The 19,241-nt window shown below is 55.0% G+C and overlaps 1 protein-coding gene across 1 annotated transcript; it reads right to left on the bottom strand.

Annotated features, from left to right (window-relative positions):
• Nucleotides 1-269: 269 nt before the first annotated feature.
• SLC52A3 (solute carrier family 52 member 3) lies at nucleotides 270-3,931 on the bottom strand. The gene is made up of 3 exons (XM_030533479.1): nucleotides 2,895-3,931; nucleotides 875-998; nucleotides 270-667 (listed from the first exon to the last, which is right to left on the bottom strand). Exons 1-3 carry the CDS (start codon nucleotides 3,929-3,931, stop codon nucleotides 455-457), a joined length of 1,374 nt encoding a protein of 457 aa, XP_030389339.1. The 3' UTR covers nucleotides 270-454.
• Between the last annotated feature and the right edge of the window lie 15,310 nt (nucleotides 3,932-19,241).

Consider the following 19,241-nt stretch of genomic DNA (forward strand, 5'->3'; position numbering starts at 1 on the left):
AGAGCCTGCTGGCAGCACAGGATTGGAGATGGATACCCTGGTTTGGTAGAGGGTCCTGTCAGTGCACAAGAGACCCCTTGAGTACAATGTGTCCATGCACCAGGCAGAGCTGAGAGCCAGTTGCTTCCTTCCAGATCACCTGTACTGACCCCTTTTGCTTCAAACTTCCCAAGAGAAACCACCACTCCTGAGCCTGTCAGGGACGGGCAGCTGTGTTGTCTGTTCAGCTGTGTGGGTCCCTGACTCCATTCTTCCTGTGGAGCCAAAGCACTGTTTGTATAACTGATTGGGGTGTGCTTTGGCACGTGGCGGTTGCAGACTATGGGCTGCAGCATGGAGATCCATCCAGCTAATGGGATTGGGGTGGAGGTGTTTTCTGCCCAGTCTGGAAGTCACTGGAGCCCATGATGTCCTTGCCACAGCTCCTCCCCAGAGCACCTCCCTTCGCCCAGGCTCACGCTGGACACTGCAGGCTGCAATAGTCAGCAGATCTGAAGAAGCTATAGACATTCACCAGGGGAAACATGATGAGGGCCCCTGTCAGAGACCCCAGCTGCTCTACTGCCCCATACCACACAAGGGCGCTGTGGCTCTGGCTCCGCAGGATCACCCCGGTCATCACCTTCACGTAACTGAGGCTCCCTGTGAAGAACACCCAGGAGATGACCTGTCAGAACAGAAAGAGAATCCCTGGGTTGAGTAGCAGACTCCTGGCAGCCGCAGTTTGGACAGGGACAGGGGCTGGGAATAGGGACAGGCCGAGAGCAAGAGCAGGGGAAGGCACTGGCGCTGGATCCTGGAGCCGAAGCAGAAGAGAGGGCAGCAAAGATCCTTCCACCGGGGGCGGGGGGAGACATCAGTGCCAGCTACTTACGATGATGGCGTGCCCCCACGCCGAGTGCTGCAGGAGGGGGCATGGGCTCATGACAGCCATAGCCATGTTATAGGCCCCAAAGCCTGTCCCGGCCACGGAGAGCACCCCCAGCAGGGCCAGAGATCTGTGTGAGACATACAAAGAGTGACTCCCAGCCGGGCATTCGCACAGCTGCCCCGGCTCAGCCCTCCCTGCCCAGCCCATGCTGCAGTCGCAGCTCCCAGAGCTTGCTGGGCCCAGACACAGACGAGTCCCACCCGCCGCACGGGACACTGAGAACTGCCTCGGTCTGCCTGTCCAGCATCTGGGCAGCTCCGAGGGCCTGCAGGCAGGAGAGCAAAGGGTTAAGAGGACAAACTCACTCCCTTGGTATTTCTATGGGTGGTGGTGGGGGTGGAGGGGTCTTTCCTGAAGCAGTAAATACCTCTGCTGCTTTGCTGACTGGGCTGTGACCTGTGGTTCACACAGGTACCAGGGTTAGCAAAGGCTTCCCAGCCAGAGCCAGCTGCCCTTTAGGTCTGTGTCCCCCCCTGAGCTTCGCAAGAGGAGAGCTCAGAACCTGAGACTGCAGGGGACGGCCCAGGGCAGGGGGAGTGTGTCTGTAATATCCCCCGGCTGCTGGGGCAGTGAACCCAGGGCCGGTGCAACCATTTAGGCGAACTAGGCGGTTGCCTAGGGTGCCGAGATTTGGGGGCGCCAAAAAGCGCCCCCCAATTTTTTTTTAAATAGTTGACCGGCAGCTGCTGCTGGGACAAAGAGGGAGTATGAGCTGCCGGCAGCCCAGGGTGTCCCCCGGGTCAGGGCGCTGCCGTGGCAGCCCGCAGCCCAGGGTGTCCCCTGGGTCAGGGCGCCACCACGGCAGCCGGCAGCCCAGGGGATCTCCTGGCCCAGGGAAACCCCGGGTCAGCGCGGCAGCAGGGCCACCCAGAGAGGGGGGCAAGGGGTGCAATTTGCCCCAGGCCCCGCAGGGGCCCCCACGGGCGTTTTTCGAGGCCCCTAGAGTGGGGTCCTTCACTCGCTCCGGGAGCCCCGGAAAACTCGCGGGGCCCGGCCCCTGGAGTTTCTTCTGCTCCCGGTCCTCGCTGGCGGCGGGGTCCTTCCACTCCAGGGCAGAAGGACCCCCCACCGGTGAATTACCGCCAAAGCGGGACCCGCTGCCGACATGCAGCCTGGTCTTTGGTGGTAATTCGGTGGCGGGGGGCCCTTCCACTCTGAGACCAGTCGCTGAAGTGCTCCGGAGACCCGCGGCGGGGGCCCTCCGCCACCGAATTACCGCTGAAGACCCGGCTGCACTTCGGCAGCTGGTCCCGCTTCGGTGGCAATTTGGCGGTGGGGGGGCCCCGCGGTGGGTCTCTGGGGCACTTCGGCGGCAGGTCCTGGAGCGGAAGGGCCCCCCGCCGCCGAATTACCGCCAAAGCAGGGGCCCCCCTGCCGCTGAAGACCCCAGGCCCCTGGAATCCTCTGGGCTGCTCTGGTGTGCCGCTGGCAACCCAGGGAGGTGCCCTGGGTCAGCACGCCGCTGCCGGCAGCCGCCAGCCCAGGGGTTCCACTGCGCAGTCTTGCTTGGAGAGGATGTGGAGCAGAGGTGAGCTGGGGTGAGGAGGTACCGCAGGGCTCCTCAGGCCATGGGGTGGGGAGCTGCCACGGGGGCAGGCGGCACACTTCAGGGCGGGGGGGGGTGGGGAGCTGCTGCAGGGCTGGGGGGGGGGTACAAGGTGGAAGTTTCGCCTTGGGCGTGAAACTTCCTTGCACCGGCCCTGAGTGAACCTCAGGAATTGAGTTGGGGTCGGTTTATGTTTCACTCCCCAGCAGACCTGGAAAGCCCTGGAGCTAAAGTGAGGGGTTTGCTCAACGGCCCTGGTTCCCGCTGGGTGCATTCAGTGTCCATGAGGGGCTGCTGAACAGTCTGGATGGGTGAGGAGCCCCTGTGGGTTCGAGTGTTGTCGCCAACCCGGCTCACGGGGGCAGCTGTAACTCAGGGGCTGTGTGTGCTGCCCTAGGGCGTGATGGGGGCACCTACCTGCTGGGCAGAAACATGGCAATGGTGCAGGCGAGCGGGTTAGCCATGGAGCTCAGGGTTGCAGACAGGTGGTACGCCATGTTGCCATAGGGCAAGCAGGAATAGGCTTGCACAGATGGCAGGATCCCGTTGGTCAGGGAGTTCACCCAGGCAACAAGGAGGTAGATGAAGGCAAACTTGGCCAGAGAGTAGGCAATCTCTGGGTCTGCACGATGGAATCCCTTGTCGGAGCTAGCTGGCTTTTCCCTCCTTGGGGAGTCTCCTCCCCCAGATAGCCTGGGCCCATCCCCAGGGATTTCCTGAAGTGAGTGGAGGGTGATGTTGCTAGGACACAAGTTTTGTCTCGACAGCTCCCACACCTTGGGCAGCCTGGTGAGGAAGAAGAAGGCTACCAAGCAGATGACCATCATGGCAGCCAGGAGGAGGAAGAAGACCAGGGTGGAGAAGTTGGCTGGGAGATACTGGGTCTCCATTTGGAACTGGCTGCCCTCGGCGGTGTTGTTGCCCGTGGTTACGTTGGTGATCCGGGTGATGTTGACGCACCTGGCGATGCCAGCGCCTTGGGCCAGGGCAATGAGGGCTGGGAGGAACCCACTGAGCCCTTCCCCTACGAAGAAGGTGGTGACGTAGCGGGGCTGCAGCCGCGCCATGAAGGGCAGGAAGGTGACTGAGGAGGTGCAGTCCACCAGCGCCAGGCAGAAGGCGAGGCCGAAGAAGGCCGTGCTGTGAGGCTCCCCAGCGACAGGGGAGGTAAAACCCCAAAGGAAGGCCAGGAGCAGGCAGGCCAGGGCTCCCACGGCCACCACGCCATAGATGATGGCCACTTCGCTCAGCAGGCCGGGCTTGAACCTGTGCAGCAGGGTGACCAGCAGCGGCCCCACGTTGGCCAGCTGGATGATGATGGTGATGTAGGAGGGCAGGTACCACTGCTCAGGCAGCTCAGTCACCAGCAGGGGCAGCTCCACCCACAGGCCATTGAGGGCTGCCCAGGAGCCCGTCCCGAAGACACATGCCAGTAGGTGAGTGAGCAGCGCCATTGCTCAGCTAGCCCTGGCCACTCTGACCCGGAAGGGACCCAGAGAGCGGAACCCGGCTGCCTCTGGGGAGGAGAGAGGGGGAACGGGGGCTTAGCTACTTATTCAGGGACAATTCACTTCAGCCCTGGGCCCCTCCCGCTCCATAAAGCCCTGCTCCCCCCGCTCTCCCGCCTGCTCCCCAGTGGCCACAGGACTGCTCTGAAAGTGCCTCAGGAAGGTGGAAGAAAGGCAAACTTACCAAGCGTTTTATGGGGCAAATTCTATTCAACTGGCTTGAGACCCTTGACAAGTCAAGCACATTGTGCTAAGCCTGTGGAACTTCAGGCCACAGGACCCCACTGAGGCTGAAGCTGGGCACCCCCAAACGGGACTGGGCATTTCTCCAGAGAGCAAGGGCTGCAGGAGAGAGGACATGGCATTCTGCAAGGGCTGTGAACTCTCTGGCCTCAGAGCTGTGGGGAGGTCAAGAAGAGGCTACCCCTGTAGGCAGTTATCACCTTACTGCCTCCTGCTGCCTTCATCAAGGCATCTGGTCCTGGGCCCTGCTGGAGCCAAGGAACTGGTGAGATGCAGCCCTGGTCTGGCAGTGCCTGCCTTCTTACTCCCCTGCCAGCCCTGAGACAAAGAGGAGAGGTGGGCTCCCTTACCTTGCACCGTGGAGAATGGCAGAGGACCCCCAAAGGCAGCTGATCAATGATCCTGGGGGTTGTTGCAAAGCTTGGGTCCTGGCAACTTATCTTTCCATGGGAGGGGGCCCTGCAGGCTGCCACTCCCGATCTACCTCTCTGCAGCCGGATGTCCACAAGGACAATGCAGGCCCCTTCCCCAGCGTCAGCCTAAGTTGGAGTTTATCACAGAACAAACAGAGGCGCAAGGGGCCCTGCCGTGTGCAGATGGCAGGAGGAGTTAAGCTTGGAGTAAGGCAGGTGAATTCAACTGTCTGAGGTGCTGCCAGCAGCTCCGCCCTGAAACCAGAGCCTGCCTGTTCCAGAAGAGCTGAGTCAGTCACCCTTTCCCTGGCCTTGATCTCCTCCTCCCCAGGAGAATCCCAAGCTGAGCCTGCCCTGCCACGCTGGGCCAGAACCCTGCAGGGAGCAGAGCCGCTGAGCAGGCCCTCTGGAGATGTGAGGATCCTGGGTTGCTGGGCCAGGCAATGCTGCCAGAACTGCAGCCACAGACTTCCCACCACCCCACCGACGTCGGGGGTACCTGGCGTGGCCAGATGGTGCTGACTGCTCCTGCCCCAGTGCCCCTGAGAACAAGAGGCCTCATGCTGGCTGGGAGCTGGCTGGGGTTAGTGACTCGAGCTGGGGATCAGGATTGCTCCCCTTCTCCCTCCCACCTCCGGCTGGGACATGTCTGACGTTCCCATATTTTACAGGGGTCTGGAGTGGCTGATTCCCCTAATTCTCTCCTTGCTGGGAGATCCAGATCGTAGCAGGGAGACGAGTACACATGGTGTGTGTTGGGCCAGCAGGGATAAGGACATGCAGAGGCATGGGCGGGAAATGGCTAATCAAAGGCGAAACTGGAGACCCACGCAGATGTTCTGGGCAGTTCCTTTGTAATAAAACTTTGTGTTTCTCTTGCACCTGCCACCTGAGAGCCTCACCATTCTTCATACCCAGCAATTAATGAATGCTCCCAACCCCCTCTGTAAGGGGTGGGGGCATTTTCCCCATGCCACAGATGGGGAAACTGAGGCACAGAGCTGTCCTGAGACTTGCCCAAGGTCACACAGGAAGGCAGTGGCAGAGCAGAAAGTTGATTCCTAGTCCTGTGCCTTAATCCCTAGACAACTCTCCCTCTCCCTCTCCCTCTATCTTTTTTTTTTTTTTTTTTTTTTTCATTGGGTCACCCCTGCTTAACGCTGCCCTGGTCTAGAGTCGCCTGCTCTTGCTGTCCCACACACCCAGACAGGAATGAATTCCATTGCTCAGTTTAGCTTCATATAAACACCTTTGTTACTTTCATTGTGTTGCAACTTCTAAAGAGCTCTTTGTCCTTTGGTGAATTCCCCTGCGTTCTCCACTATGCGTGCTGGTGCCTGTAGCAAGGCCCTTGGATTGTGCTAATGGGCCAGAACACTAGAGCTAAGTAATAAAACAGATCAGAGAACAAACGGATGGACCCTTTGACATGCGGCATGGACATATTGGCCAGCACAGAGCCTGGCGCTCTGGTAACACACTGAGTGCGTCTCCTTGGGCCAAGGAACAGCCTGGCTGTTGTAGGGCTCTGCTTAGGGTAAAATGTGTGGGGTTTGGGAGGAGGATTTAAATTCTCATGCTACTGCCCCATCATGGTACAGCGCCTTCGGCAGGAACTGTGAGCATCCAGTGGGAGAGGTGGAGGATGATCTGCAGGGCTCCGATACAGACTCCGGTCTGGTTAAACTAGGGACCAGGAGATGGCTCAGAGCTGCAGCAAGCCTCTTTTAAACCTGTTTCAGTGGAATCCTCATGCCCTGAGGTAGAATCCTGGGGGAAGGGCTCCATATCGGTACCAAAGCCATTGCCAGCTGCATGTGTTGTGGCTACTCAAAACATCCAGGTGACAGTAGGAAATTAAACTCAAAAGGAGAATCTGGATTAGCATTATGGTGGCCAGGACACACAGTGGAGCAAGTTTGAGTCCAGCCAGCAGAGGGCAGTGGTGCATACACACACTGTCACACTGGGTAGAAGCAGTGATGCCGTTTGCTCCTGCTCAGGATCCTGTGTTCACTGTTGCAAGTACCATTCAGAGGCCACATCCCATGGCAGTTGGGAGGCTTTAGAAAGTAGATTGTCCTGTAAGCTAGTGACCTCGGATGTTTGAAATTCAGGCCTTGGGCTGAACTGGCACAAGCCTCTGGATATTGTGGCAAACCTGAGACCCAGCCCCCAGGGGATTCTCAGAGGGAAAGTCGAAAGTTTATTAAAGGCACGGAGCGGTGCCATGGCAGGGGAGGTCCATCAGAGAGAGACCGTCCCAGAGCTGGAGCGTGGCTCCAGGCTCTAGTTGTGTGTCCGGCTGAGGCCTGCACTCTGTTCTTTCAGGATACAGAGCTGTGTGAGGGATTGCATGCAAACAAGAGTCATGGTAGGGGGCAAACGCCAAGGAGAGGGGGGCTAGGAGCCCCGTTGGTGGGAATGCAGGATCGGAGATGGCCTGGGGCAATGGGCACGGACAGGCATTTGGTTTTGTGGGTGAGTTTTCCAGCTGTGCGCTGGAGAAATGACGCAGCTGAGCCTGCAGGAGCCAAGCTCCGGGCCTTGCAGGGAGGGCTCCTGAAGAAGCTGTTCCCTGGAATGCCCACAAGGTGTCGCTCGTCCAACAGTTTCCAATGTCCGCTGTTAGGTCCCCAAAACATGTGCTGCCCTGTGACTGAGTGGTGGGAACCCCGGCTCTTCCTAAGGGGATGCAGAAACGCGTCCCCTGCATCCCCAGCCTGCCTGCCTCCTCTCTCCCTCCCCAGCTCAGCCCCAGGCCCCTCTCCTGCTGCTCCGCGAGGTGGCTTTGTGGACTGGACCATGGCAGGGCCTTGCCCCCAGGAGCTCACAAACCTACAGTCCCCCTGATGGCCCCGTTGGCTTTCCCCCTCTGTAGGGCTCAGAAGCTGCTGTGTGAGAGGATGGAGCCATTCACCAGGCGGGGCTGCCACTCCGGAGCGCGGCTGCTAGCTCCCATGAGGCTGATTTGGAGGGGACCAGGGCTGGCTTAAAGAATTCTGGGCCCCTGTGCACTATGGGAATCGGCCCTCCCCACCTTCAGTCACATTTGGTCACCCTCCCCACCAAGATGGAGGGGTGGCTGGGCCAAACCCGAGCAGCACTGGAACCCAGTTGCAATGCCACCTGCCCCAATCCAGTGCTCCAGGGCTTCCCTGAGATGGCACCCTGTGCAAGTGGTCCCAGAGCACGCTTGGTTCATTCGGGCCTGGAGAGCCGGGCTGGGGAGGGGCCGGATTGGTGATTTAAATGGCCCCCGTGGCCTGGAGCCCTGCCTTGGTTCAGGCTGGAGCCGCAGCAGCTGGGAAGGAACACCCATGGAATTCCACCACCCCCTGCTTGGATCCCAGCGCCGCTGGGAGTGGACGCCCCGAGGCCTCCATTGCTGTCTTGCAATGGAACAGACGAGTGGGAGCATCGTGCAGCAGGGGGAGATGATCATTGCTAGAGCAGGTGCATGTGGCTGTCTCTCCAGGATGGCTTACAGCCCCTCTGGTTTAATAACCTTCTAACTCTCCCCCAACCCCATCGCATTCCCTGGGGAGAGGCCTGCTCTTGGGGTACCTGACATGCCTCCAGGTAAAGCTTTACCCCCTCGGTCGCTGCGGGCACGGAACCGCCTAGTGGAACATGGGTTAGGCGCCCCTCCCATTCACTGGGAAGAGGAAAGCACCAGGCTGCTTGCAGCAGCATTGCTGGAAGCTGCTCAGATGCCAGGGTGATGGGCACAGGGTAAGAGCCTGGACAGGATGGAATATGGCCTGGAGAATGGGGCCGAACCGGAATCTGTTGGGCTTTGGCTTTCTTTTCTGATTCCTTTGCACGGGTTGAAGCTGGGACGCTCCAGCAACAAGCCAGTGCTGCCCCTGCCTCCCAGGGCCAGCGCTTCCATTTAGGCGACCTAGGCGGTCGCCTAGGGTACCAGGATTTGGGGGGACGGCATTTTGCCACCCTTGGCTGCAATTCGTCGGCGGTGTGGGGTCCTTCCATGCTCCGGGTCTTCAGTGGCAATTCTGCGACAGGTCCTTCACTCGCTCCGGGACCTGCCGCTGAAGTGCCCTGAGACCGGGAGCGCGGAAGGACCTCCGTCTAGGGCGCCAAAAACCCTGGCGCCTCTCCTGCTGTCACCCCAGCCCAGTGCCACCCTCTCTCTCACCCTAGTGACACCCAACTGATCCCTGTGTTCCAGAGAGGAGCAGCCTGCTCGGGAGAGCCCAGGGCCCAGCCGGCGCCCTGGTATGAGCCTTGCAGCAGCTGAAGGCCTAGTGATCTCAAGAGGTTTGTGCCGGGGAGTGGGAGGGAAAGGGGAGGGGATGGAGGGAGGAGATGCTGATTGTCTTGGATTTAATTTCGTGGCCTTTGCCACACAAAGGAGCCATCCCGGCGCTGTGTGGGCGGCAGGAAGGTTATTTCCAAGTCTAATTGGCTGCCGAGCAGGGGGCAGGGGGCCGCACAAAGGGGTATAATCAGCATGGAAGGGCAGCACCTTGGCGTCATGCTCTTTGCATGAATCTGTCCGACACGTGCCGCCTGGTGTGTCTGCATGAAGCAGCGTGAAATGGCTCCCCCCGCCCTGCGCCCTCCCAAATTATCCGCAGCAGCTGACCTGACAGCCGACAGATTGGAGAAGCCAACCTCCAAATCCTGCTATCCTCGCCGAACCCAGAACAGATGTGAGCGAAGTCCCCAGACGCAGACGGCAACATTTGGTAACCGAGCGGTACCTGCAGGATAAACCTCTGTGGAAAGAAGCCCCTCTTGCCAAGGGCCAGGGTGGATGCTACTCCTCAGTTCAGAGGGGCAGAGCAGCGAGATCTTAGGGCTGGAGAGAGACCTCATCCATTCCCACTGGTAGCAGGTCATGTGCGATGCACAAGGAAGGACCGGGGTAACACGCATGTGACACAGACGGGAAATTGGCAACATTCACCAGGTCGTAGATTCCAAGGCCAGAAGAGACCACTGTGATCATCTGGTCCGAGCTCCTGGATAACACAGGCCAGAGACCTGATTCCCAGGGCAGATCTTCTAGAAAAACATCTGGTCTTGATTTTAAAATTGCCAGTGACGGAGAATCCACCACGACCCCTGGACAATTGTTCCAATGGTTAAATACTCTTGCCTTATTTGCCTCATTTCCAGTCTGAACGTGTCCAGCTTGAATTTCCAGCCACTGGATTTGTGTTACACCTTTCTCTGCTTTCTCCCACAGGGCAGCAGATCACATACCCCTGCTGGCCCATCAGTGTCCCCCACAGGGAGGGGAAACATGACCCATCATGGCCACTCTGTTATTGCTGGAGCCTGGCACCCCTCTCTCTAGTGGGAAGCGGTGCAGGGTCCCTTTAAAAATCAAGTCTGTCTCCTGCTAAAGAAACTAACCTGTGACATGGCTGGTTTGGCCGATTCTCTACCTCTCTCTGGTCCTCCTTTCAAATGGGGACATCCGCTCCTCCCTGGATCGCTGCATCTTAAGAGAGCTCGGTCCCTTGAGCGGGCACAGAATGCCATTGACTGCTCCATGGGCCTCCTCTCTCGCTGGGAGAACCTTACATCCCTGCTCCAAGAGAGCTGCTGGCTTTGAGCAGTGGAACACTGCCTTGGCTTGGGTCCTGGCTACATCCAACCCCCTCCCTCCCGCTCTTTCCTGGTCACCCAGATGCCACCATGATGGGCTTTGTAGCAGAAACTAGAGATGGAGACACAGATGCTCATGTAGGACACACAGGGTAGCCGTCCCAAGTTTAAACAGCCAGCTGCCACAGGCAGGGCATTCTCCTCTGTGTGGCTGTGCCTTCTGTGATCCATTGGAGCCGGATCTCTCTGGCACCCTGACGTTACACACACAGGGTTGGAGGGGGCAGAGCCATCAGTTCACATTTGTGTTCCATGCCCAGAGCGTCGGCTGGGCTTGGGCAGCTAAATGTGCAAACCAATCTCAGCGACCCGGCCTGTGCGAGTGGGACTGGAGGGGAGATGGGCTGTGTTCCCACCGCCACACCTGGAGGAAGGGGAACAGGTGGGGTTGCGCGACTGCTCGGCTCACATGCGTGTGCCCGCCCGTGAGGATTGGACCTTGCACTGCAGTCAGAGTCATCTCGCTGTGCCTCTGTTACGAGCCTGCTGTGAACAACAATATCATTGCGGGTTCTCTTCCTGGCTCTGCCACTACCTGGCCATGTGGCCTTGGGGCAAGTCACCTCCCCTCAACAGGCTTCAGTTTCCCCATCTGTAAAACAAGGATGACAAGCCTGACCCTCATCACAAGGTGTCTGCGAGGCCTAATTCCACCATGTCTGTGACGAGCTTCACCATCCTCAACTGGAAGACGCAATATAAAAGCAGTGAAATGTTATTTCTCTTTCACTCTGGGGGCAACCAGAACCTCTCTGGCCACGTCCCGCCCAACGAGAAGTGCTGCCTACGTCCAACTCTTCCAGATCCGCAGACAGAGCGGCTGGGATGTCTCTTCCATGGCTGGGGCAGCTGTTCCATTCCTGGGGCCAACCCTCCCTTCTGTCCCGTTCCCGCGCAGCTATAAACCGTCCCCTGTTGGGTTTGGCCCTCAAAGCTGCGACAGGCTCGGTTAGGCAACAATACTTAAACTCGGCTTAAAAATGGCTCTGTGCAGTCCTGTTTCCTGAGCCAGCCGGGCAGTGCTGGAAATGGGCGCCTTGGATGAGGCCCGGCGCGGCTGGCTGTGGGCTGAAGGGAGGGCCGCACCGGCCTGGCTCAGCAAGAGCTGGGGCCGGAGGAGGGAGCAGAGGTGCTGCAGGTTGCTCCGGGCTGGCAGCGTTTGCATCTGATTTCCATGTGAATGGAGCAGGTCAAGTTGAAAGTTGAAAGGCTTGTGCCTGCAGGTCCCTGTGGGGAAAGGGGGACAAAGGAGCCGGTCCCCAGGGCACCGCTTGCGCCTGCCTTTCTGAAGGCCCCCAGCCCTCTCCCCCCACTCCCCAGCCGGCAGGCGCTAGCACCGCCATCTGGGGGGAGGGGGAAGGGCCTGCCGCAGAGAAAGCCATTTCCCTAATGGATGTAGTCACCGTAACAGGAATCGAATGGAGACAAAGGGCTTCTCTGCCGCAAGCACAGGGGAACCCGCGGCCTCACCGCCTCGCCTTGCCCAGTAAATCTCCATCTGTCAGCCCTGCTGCACACGGTGGTCAGCTGATGCTAAGGCCCAGACCTTGACCCTTGACCCCACGAGCAAACGTCTATGGAGCTGACAAGAAGATAGGGGGCCCAGACCAGCCTTTTATGCACACGCTTTGCCTTTCCATTTCCAGCTCGCTAGGAGCCTGTGGTGCCAGGGCACTGGCTGTAACATCCCCGCCTTGGCAGGGGACAAAGGAGGAGACAGAGAGGGGCCTAGGAGAGCACGAGTGCAGAGAACAGAGAGAAAGAGATGGGGGAGGGAGGAGGAAAGACTGGAGAGGGGACGGTATCAAAGCACCCGGACGCTGGGTCTGTCTACACCTGTGGCTGGCCCCTGTCAGCGAGCTTGGCCTGCGGGGTGGTAAAACTGCAGTGTAGACACTGGATCTTGGCCTGGAGACCTCCTCCCTGGCAGGGTACCAGAGCCCAGACTGCAGCCTGAGCCCCAATAGCTATCCCACAATTAAACAGCCCCGCAGCCCAGCCGCGAGTGTTTCATCGCAGTGTAGACAGACCCTGCCAGGCAGAGACAGGCATAGGAGAAAAAGAGATTAAGCCAGACAGAAAGGGAACTAGGAGGAAAATCAAGACCAGGCAGTTAAAGCAGGGCCAACTTTTCCTGGGTTCTTTGGCGTCACTCCCAGAGCAGCTGGCCGAAGAGTGTGTTTAACACAAGAGCTGAGAGCAGCAACTGCTTTAGATCTCCCGCCGTACCCTGTACGACATGTGGCTGGGCTATTTAGACCCTGGAATCCCATGGTGAGCCCCCAGTATCACGCCCTCGCCATCCCCAAAGAGCCCTGTGGCAGCGCTGCTCCTGAAATGGCCCATGGGGTCACAGTACAGCCATGAGAGGGCTCTGCCTGTCCCCAGAGGCCTGACAGCCAAGAAAGGAGACCCCAGTCAGGGTTAGCACAAGGCATCACGCTGGCCCTGTCAATGGAACTGTTCCCCTTTGGGTTTACAGGCAATGGATCGCAGTGCCGCATTTGATAGCGGCTGGCATGGCAAGCAGTGAGGTGGGACTCTGTGACAACCTGCATCCCTGGAGAAACGATTTCCGAGGGTACAGGAAAATAACCGTAAGGCTACATAGGTGCTTTTTCAAAGACAAGGCCACTCAGGGAGAGAGCTCCTCTGGGCTCAGTTTTTAGTCCTCTTCTTTTCTTGCTGTATTGTGGATCGTCAGGCTGCTTGGAATCATCTGTACACACGTATGCAGAGGATATCGTGCTTTGCATTGTGGGTCATGAAACAGATGTATTGGAGAAGGAACTGAACGAGGACTGAGAAGTGGGAACTATATGGGCAAAGGTCCACAAATTTCAACTAACTTCAGCAAAAACCCAGTCCACCGACTTCACCATATGAGGTTTAACTACAGCCCGAAACTGACATTGGATGGTGAAGATGTTGCTGTTGAGAGGACTCCTATATACCTCAGAGTGGCCTTGGACCTAGAGCTAAGCTTTAGACCACAAGTCATAAAGTGGCAGAATCTTGAATACATCAGTGGAGTTCATGCCTTAGAACACTGAAAACAACATACTGCTCGATAGTTTGCCCAATGCATGAGTGTGCCTCACCTGTCTGGTCATACACGGCTCCTAGTAATCTTGGCAAGATCCATGCTGTGCTGTCGTACGGAGTCCACATGATAACTGGAGCTGTAAGAGTTCTCCAATGGCAATTTGTGAACAACAGTCTGATGTTCAACCTCTTGAGAACTGTAGAAAAGAACAGCGAATTCGGTATGGAAATCATCTTTGTTCAGTGGTCAGGGCTGTTCAGAAACTCAGAAACCAGGTCAAGGCTGAAACAATCATCTTGTTTGGAAAGGTGTGTGAAGAAGTGGGGATGTCCAGTAGTTCACCTTCATGAACTCATTTACTTTAGTAAATGTCCCTCCCTTTTGGAACCCTGCCTGAGGGAACACCTGGACTCGGCTACTCTAAGGAAAATTGCCCACAAGACCGCCCAACAGGAACAGTCACAAGGCAAACAGAGTCATGTGTACACTGGTGGGGCTTCACCCGATGTATCCTCGATGAATGGTGGTCATGGTGTCTTTATCCAGTGGCCTAACGGAGAGGGTACAACAAAGAGCATTAGTTCCGGATGTATTAGCTTGGATTATATGGCTGACATGAATGCTATTCTCACTGCACTGCAAGAAATAGAGCAGAAATAGAGGCGGGTGTTGTGACGTTAGTTGACCCACAGTTGGCAATTCTTGGGTGTTTGTTTTTTTTTAAACCAGAATGCTGTCAACAATGCAGTTCAGAAGGAGGATGGGAGAGCAAGGCAATACATTGGCTTTAAAATGGATTCCATCACATGCAGGTTTATACAGGAGGGAGGTACCTGATGATCTGGGCAAAGTTGGAAGATCGGGTACTCAGATTGGAATGGCAGCCATCGAGGATATTGATGCTCTGTCAAGAACATAAAAACATGAAAACGGCCATACTGGGTCAGATCAAAGGTCCATCCAGCCCAGTATCCTGTCTGCTGACAGTGGCCAATGCCAGGTCTCCCAGAGGGAGTGAACTTAACAAGTAATGATCAAGTGATCTCTCTCCTGCCATCCATCTCCACCCTCCGACAAACAGGCTAGGGACACCCTTCCTTACCCATCCTGGCTAATAGCCATTTATGGACTTAACCACCATGAATTTATCCAGTTCTCTTTTAAATGTTGTGATAGTCCCAGCCTTCACAACCTCCTCAGGCAAGGAGTTCCACAGGTTGACTGTGCGCTGCGTGAAGAAGAGCTTCCTTTTATTTGTTTTAAACCTGCTGCTAATTTCATTTGGTGACCCCTAGTTCTTATATTATGGGAACAAGTAAATAACTTTTCCTTATTCACTTTCTCCACAGCACTCATGATTTTATATACCTCTATCATATCCCCCCTTAGTCTCCTCTTTTCCAGGTTGAAAAGTCTTGGCTTCCTTAATCTATCCTCATATGGGACCCGTTCCAAATCCCTAATCATTTTAGTTACCCTTCTCTGAACCTTTTCTAATGCCAGTATATCTTTTTTTAGATGAGGAGACCACATCTGTACACAGTATTCAAGATGTGGGCGTACCATAGATTTATATAAGGGCAATAAGATATTCTCCGTCTTATTCTCGATCCCTTTTTTAATGATTCCTAACATCCTGTTTGCTTTTTTGACTGCCGCCGCACACTGCATGGATGTCTTCAGAGAACTATCCATGATGACTCCAAGATCTCTTTCCTGACTCGTTGTAGCTAAATTAGTCTCCATCATATTGTATGTGTAGTTGGGGTTATTTTTTCCAATGTGCATTACTTTACATTTATCCACATTAAATTTCATTTGCCATTTTGTTGCCCAGTCACTTAGTTTTGTGAGATCTTTTTGAAGTTTTTCACAGTCTGCTTTGGTCTTAACTACCTTGAGCAGTTTAGTATCATCTGCAAACTTTGCCACCTCACTGTTTATCCCTTTCTCCAGATCATTTATGAATGAATTGAATGGGATTGGTCCTAGGACTGACCCTTGGGGAACATGAAGGAAAATATTAACTGAAATAAATGGTCAAAAGATTAAAAAATCATCAGATGGATATCAAAGCATCTCAGAAAATAACATCCCCAGTCGTGATATTGCAAAGAAGCCACCCCACGGGAATGGGACTAAGATTTATCCACTCAGCACGTTGTGTTAACTCCTGCCCATGGTTTGAAATGTAGGACTGTAAGGGAAGTCATGCTCTTCGGATTGGACACCTGGGATCAAGCCCTTACCAAGACCCTGAAAGTCGCTGCATTCGGTCTGGAGCTTCATGGCCTGGTAGGATTATCCTGGGACAAGACAACAGCAATTCATGCGTTTGATGTTATGCAGAGGCTTAGCTGTTCTGCTGCACCAGGGCCTACACGTGCTACTGTATTATGATCAGTTATTGCATTTCAGTGACTAAAGATATTTCATTGACCACTAAATGGACAAAGCCCTCAGAAATATACTGCAAGGAAAAAATGTGTCCTTCCCCCACCTCTCACCCCCTATCACACATCACTTGTCTTCTTACAGTGTGACGGCCGTGAGTTTGTACAGAGCTTTGCACAATGGGACCCTGAGCCTGTTGGGGGCCTCTGGGCACTACAGTGCTACAGATATAAAACAACAGTAATGAGGGTCCTGCACTGGCAGGGAGGCAGGCAAATGGGGTGTTTGGGTTTCCCTCCTAGCTCTGATTGCTCTCATTCGATTTTGGGCTTAAGTGGAAACAATCCAAACTGGCAAAAAAGTGAGGCAGTCATCAGCAGGATGAACTGAAGGGCCTAGGGTTTGGGCACTAGCCTTGGTGACTTGGGTTCAATTCCCTGCTGTGCCACAGACTTCCTCGATGACTGTGGGCAAGTCATGTAGCCTCTCTGTGCCTCAGTTTCCCTGGGAGGCTAGAACTTCCCTACTGCACAGGGGTATTGTGAGGATAAATCCAATAAGCGTTGTGAGACACTCAAATGGGATGATAAGTACCTAGATGGATAGCGATCTCTTCTTTTTCCAACAGGGGGAAAATCTCAATCCCTTGTGCCATCAGAGATAGAGCTTCGGTATCAATAACTTCGTAGGTTTCTGATGGTTTGGAGCGGATCACTGGTGTGCGCACGTGGGGAATGTTTTCCTCTTTCTTTCTTTCGTTCTACTTTTTAATGAGCCTTTGAGTCAAACCCAAAATGGATTCCAGCTCTGGCAGCCTGGTAGCAGCTGGCATGGGCTAGGCACATGCTCTGGCAGAATTTCCCTGTGGAATGGTTGACCAGGCTAACTCACTGAGTGTTTGGGGAAAAGAAGGGAGGCGCGGGGAATTACATGTCAGTGTAAAAAAAAAAGGGCAGATAAAAATGACAAGCTAATTGATTGAGAAATGGATTTTTCCTTCCTCCAAGTGCAAGTCTCCAGACAATAGGAGCTTCCTTAATATGCAATAGATGATGATTGTTCTAATGCTTCGAACACCAGGCATGCATGAGCCCGAACAGAATCAAATGAATCTGAGATTGCTTGGAAATGGCCACTTTTCAGACAACACTGGGACTTTCCATGGGTTAGCTGGGCTCATTGGTCTCTATTGTGTTTGACATTTTGTCATTTAAAAAACAAAGCTGAGTATCACTTGAAAATTTGAACTGAGGCAGGAAATGTTAGTGGTTCTGGGCTGGCATGCCTGCCAGGACCTATGTCCATGCAGATGGACCCTGCAAACCTGCGGATCCCATCGGCAGTCTGACTGAAGGATTGGGGCCTAGTTGGACAAACACATATCAATAAAATAAATAACACTTACACCAGGGTTTCAAAGTGCTGTACAGATATTAGGAATTCCATCCTGCTCCCAATAAATGCAAGGAGAGGCAGATCCAACTGTAGCCAATTCATCCCCAGAACACTTCTATGTGGTAAGAAATATCTTTGCTTTACAGTCAGGGAAACTGAGGCATGGCAAGAGACTAGCTGACTTACCCAAGGTCACGCCACACAGGTGATTGTCATGAACCATGATCAGAACTCAGGAGTGCCTGGTTTGTAGACACACATTCCATCCACTAAACTAAACCATCGCTGCCTTTTACCAGGTCACTGGTGGGTTTTTCAGCAGTGAAGTGGTTAACAGTCTTGGCTTGGCAAATGGCTGTACTGTAATTAACAGGAATTAGCACCCACCCCAGTGAGTGGAAATAAAGTTCATAGCTGGGTAGGTGCCACTGCTCTGGGCATCAGGAAGCAGACTCAGAAAAGCAGGGCACCAGTCTGAATTGTATTGAGGACCTCAGTACACGGATGGAGCATGGACTTGTCAGTCACACTGGAGGTTTCTATAGTCCTTGCTGATAACCTGGAATGACCTTCCTTTAGAACCAGTTCTCAGAAAGGCCCCTCTGAAAATACAACAGGGAAACCTTCAAAGAGTGACACTGATAAGGTGAGTAAATAGAACTTCCCAGGGATCAAAGGGGGAGGGCGCCAGGGTTTATATTCCAACCTGTGATCTTTCAGGCACATCTGGATGGCAGTTTGTTATACTGCCCTTGGAGGGGACTGTTGGGGAGCAGGTGTGGGGAGATACAGGAAAACAGCCAGTACTGCCAGCTGCATGGGCAGGGCAGGGACAGGAGACTTAGGTCTGTCAGCTCAAAACAGCCTTAGAGCTATCTCCTTTTGCGGGGAAGGAATCATGATGTGAGAGTGAGCGTTCACCCCAGGCTGCCAGCTAACCTGGCCTTAGGCCTCCTGAACCAGCCAGGAAGGGGCATTCTGATCCCAGCACCTGGGCTCCAACTTGGCCCTGGCATTTTGGTCCTGAGTTGGCTCCCAAACCAGGAGGGGCCCGTCTCCTTTCTCAGGTTCCCAGCAACCCAGACCTTGAGGTTTCAGCCCAAGAGGGCAGAAGCACAGAAGCCAACTTCTCTGTCTCACGAGTCTCAACGTTCTGAGCCAGCCTCTCCCCTGAAGGTTTGGTGCTGCTGAGTTTGACCCCAAGTCCAAGCCGGACCTGAACGCCCCCTCCGAGCCCCTCTGCAGTAGATTTAATGAAAAGCTAAGACTCCACCACTACCCCCTAACTGGGGACTCAAGCCAAGCCAGGGCTGACCCCCACATATCATGCCCTGAGACTTGTAGTTGCCTGTTTGATGCCTATCACTCCTGCATTCTGCTCCTGGGTTGGCCTGGTGAGTCACTGCTGGAGGGCTGGCTAGCATGCACCCCTCTGCGCTAGTGCAGACTTGCTCCCTCTGACAGGGATCTCCTCCCGCCTACCCCTGATCTCACTCCAGCAGACGTCATGTCATCTAGGCCTGTTCTGCACTATGGAAAGGGTTTGGCCCTGCTTCTCTCCACCCTCCTTCCAAATCCCATCCACAGCAGACGCTAGCCTTGGTTCCCTCAGCCACTCTGCAACAAAAACTTGGTCCAAATGGTTGGATTCGCAGCCTGAGCAGCAGAGCTCAGCCACAGCCAGGGCATCTGAAGTTGGGAAGTCAGAACAATGGGCTCCCTAGCTCCCCTTCCCATTTTGGAGATAGACCTGGGTAGCCACTGAGTTCCAGGAGTCCAGACTTGGCAACTCCAAGAGTCTCACACTGCGTGCTCGCTGGAACCTGTAGGCCACCAGCTTTGCTTGCGCTTGCGCTTCCTTTGATACACAAGCAGATATTGCTTGTTGGTTGAGTTCACCAGTAACGATAACCTGCAGCTTGTCCTTCCTCTGGGAGGAGGGGCTGGCCAGGGCCACACTTTAGGACTCCACAGGTGCATTTAGCTCTTAGGAAGTCCTGGAGTCATCCCAGTGCAGTGCAGTCTGTTGTAAAGCCCAGGTACTGGGTGCAGAAGGGAGATACTTTCACGTGGGCAGTCTGGATTTTAACCCTGAAGCAATCAGGCTCCTCTGCATTAGACCATA

The sequence above is a fragment of the Gopherus evgoodei genome, chromosome 14 (genome assembly GCF_007399415.2).
Source record: "Gopherus evgoodei ecotype Sinaloan lineage chromosome 14, rGopEvg1_v1.p, whole genome shotgun sequence".
Lineage (NCBI taxonomy): Eukaryota > Metazoa > Chordata > Testudines > Testudinidae > Gopherus > Gopherus evgoodei.

Coding starts and splice junctions, on each gene's coding strand:
- SLC52A3 (XM_030533479.1), bottom strand. CDS start 3,931: ATGGCGCTGCTCACTCACCTACTGGCATGTGTCTTCGGGACGGGCTCC. Junction 999..2,894: donor GCCATGTTTCTGCCCAGCAG/GTAGGTGCCCCC, acceptor TGTCTCACACAG/ATCTCTGGCCCTGCTGGGGG. Junction 668..874: donor CGTGGGGGCACGCCATCATC/GTAAGTAGCTGG, acceptor CTGTTCTGACAG/GTCATCTCCTGGGTGTTCTT.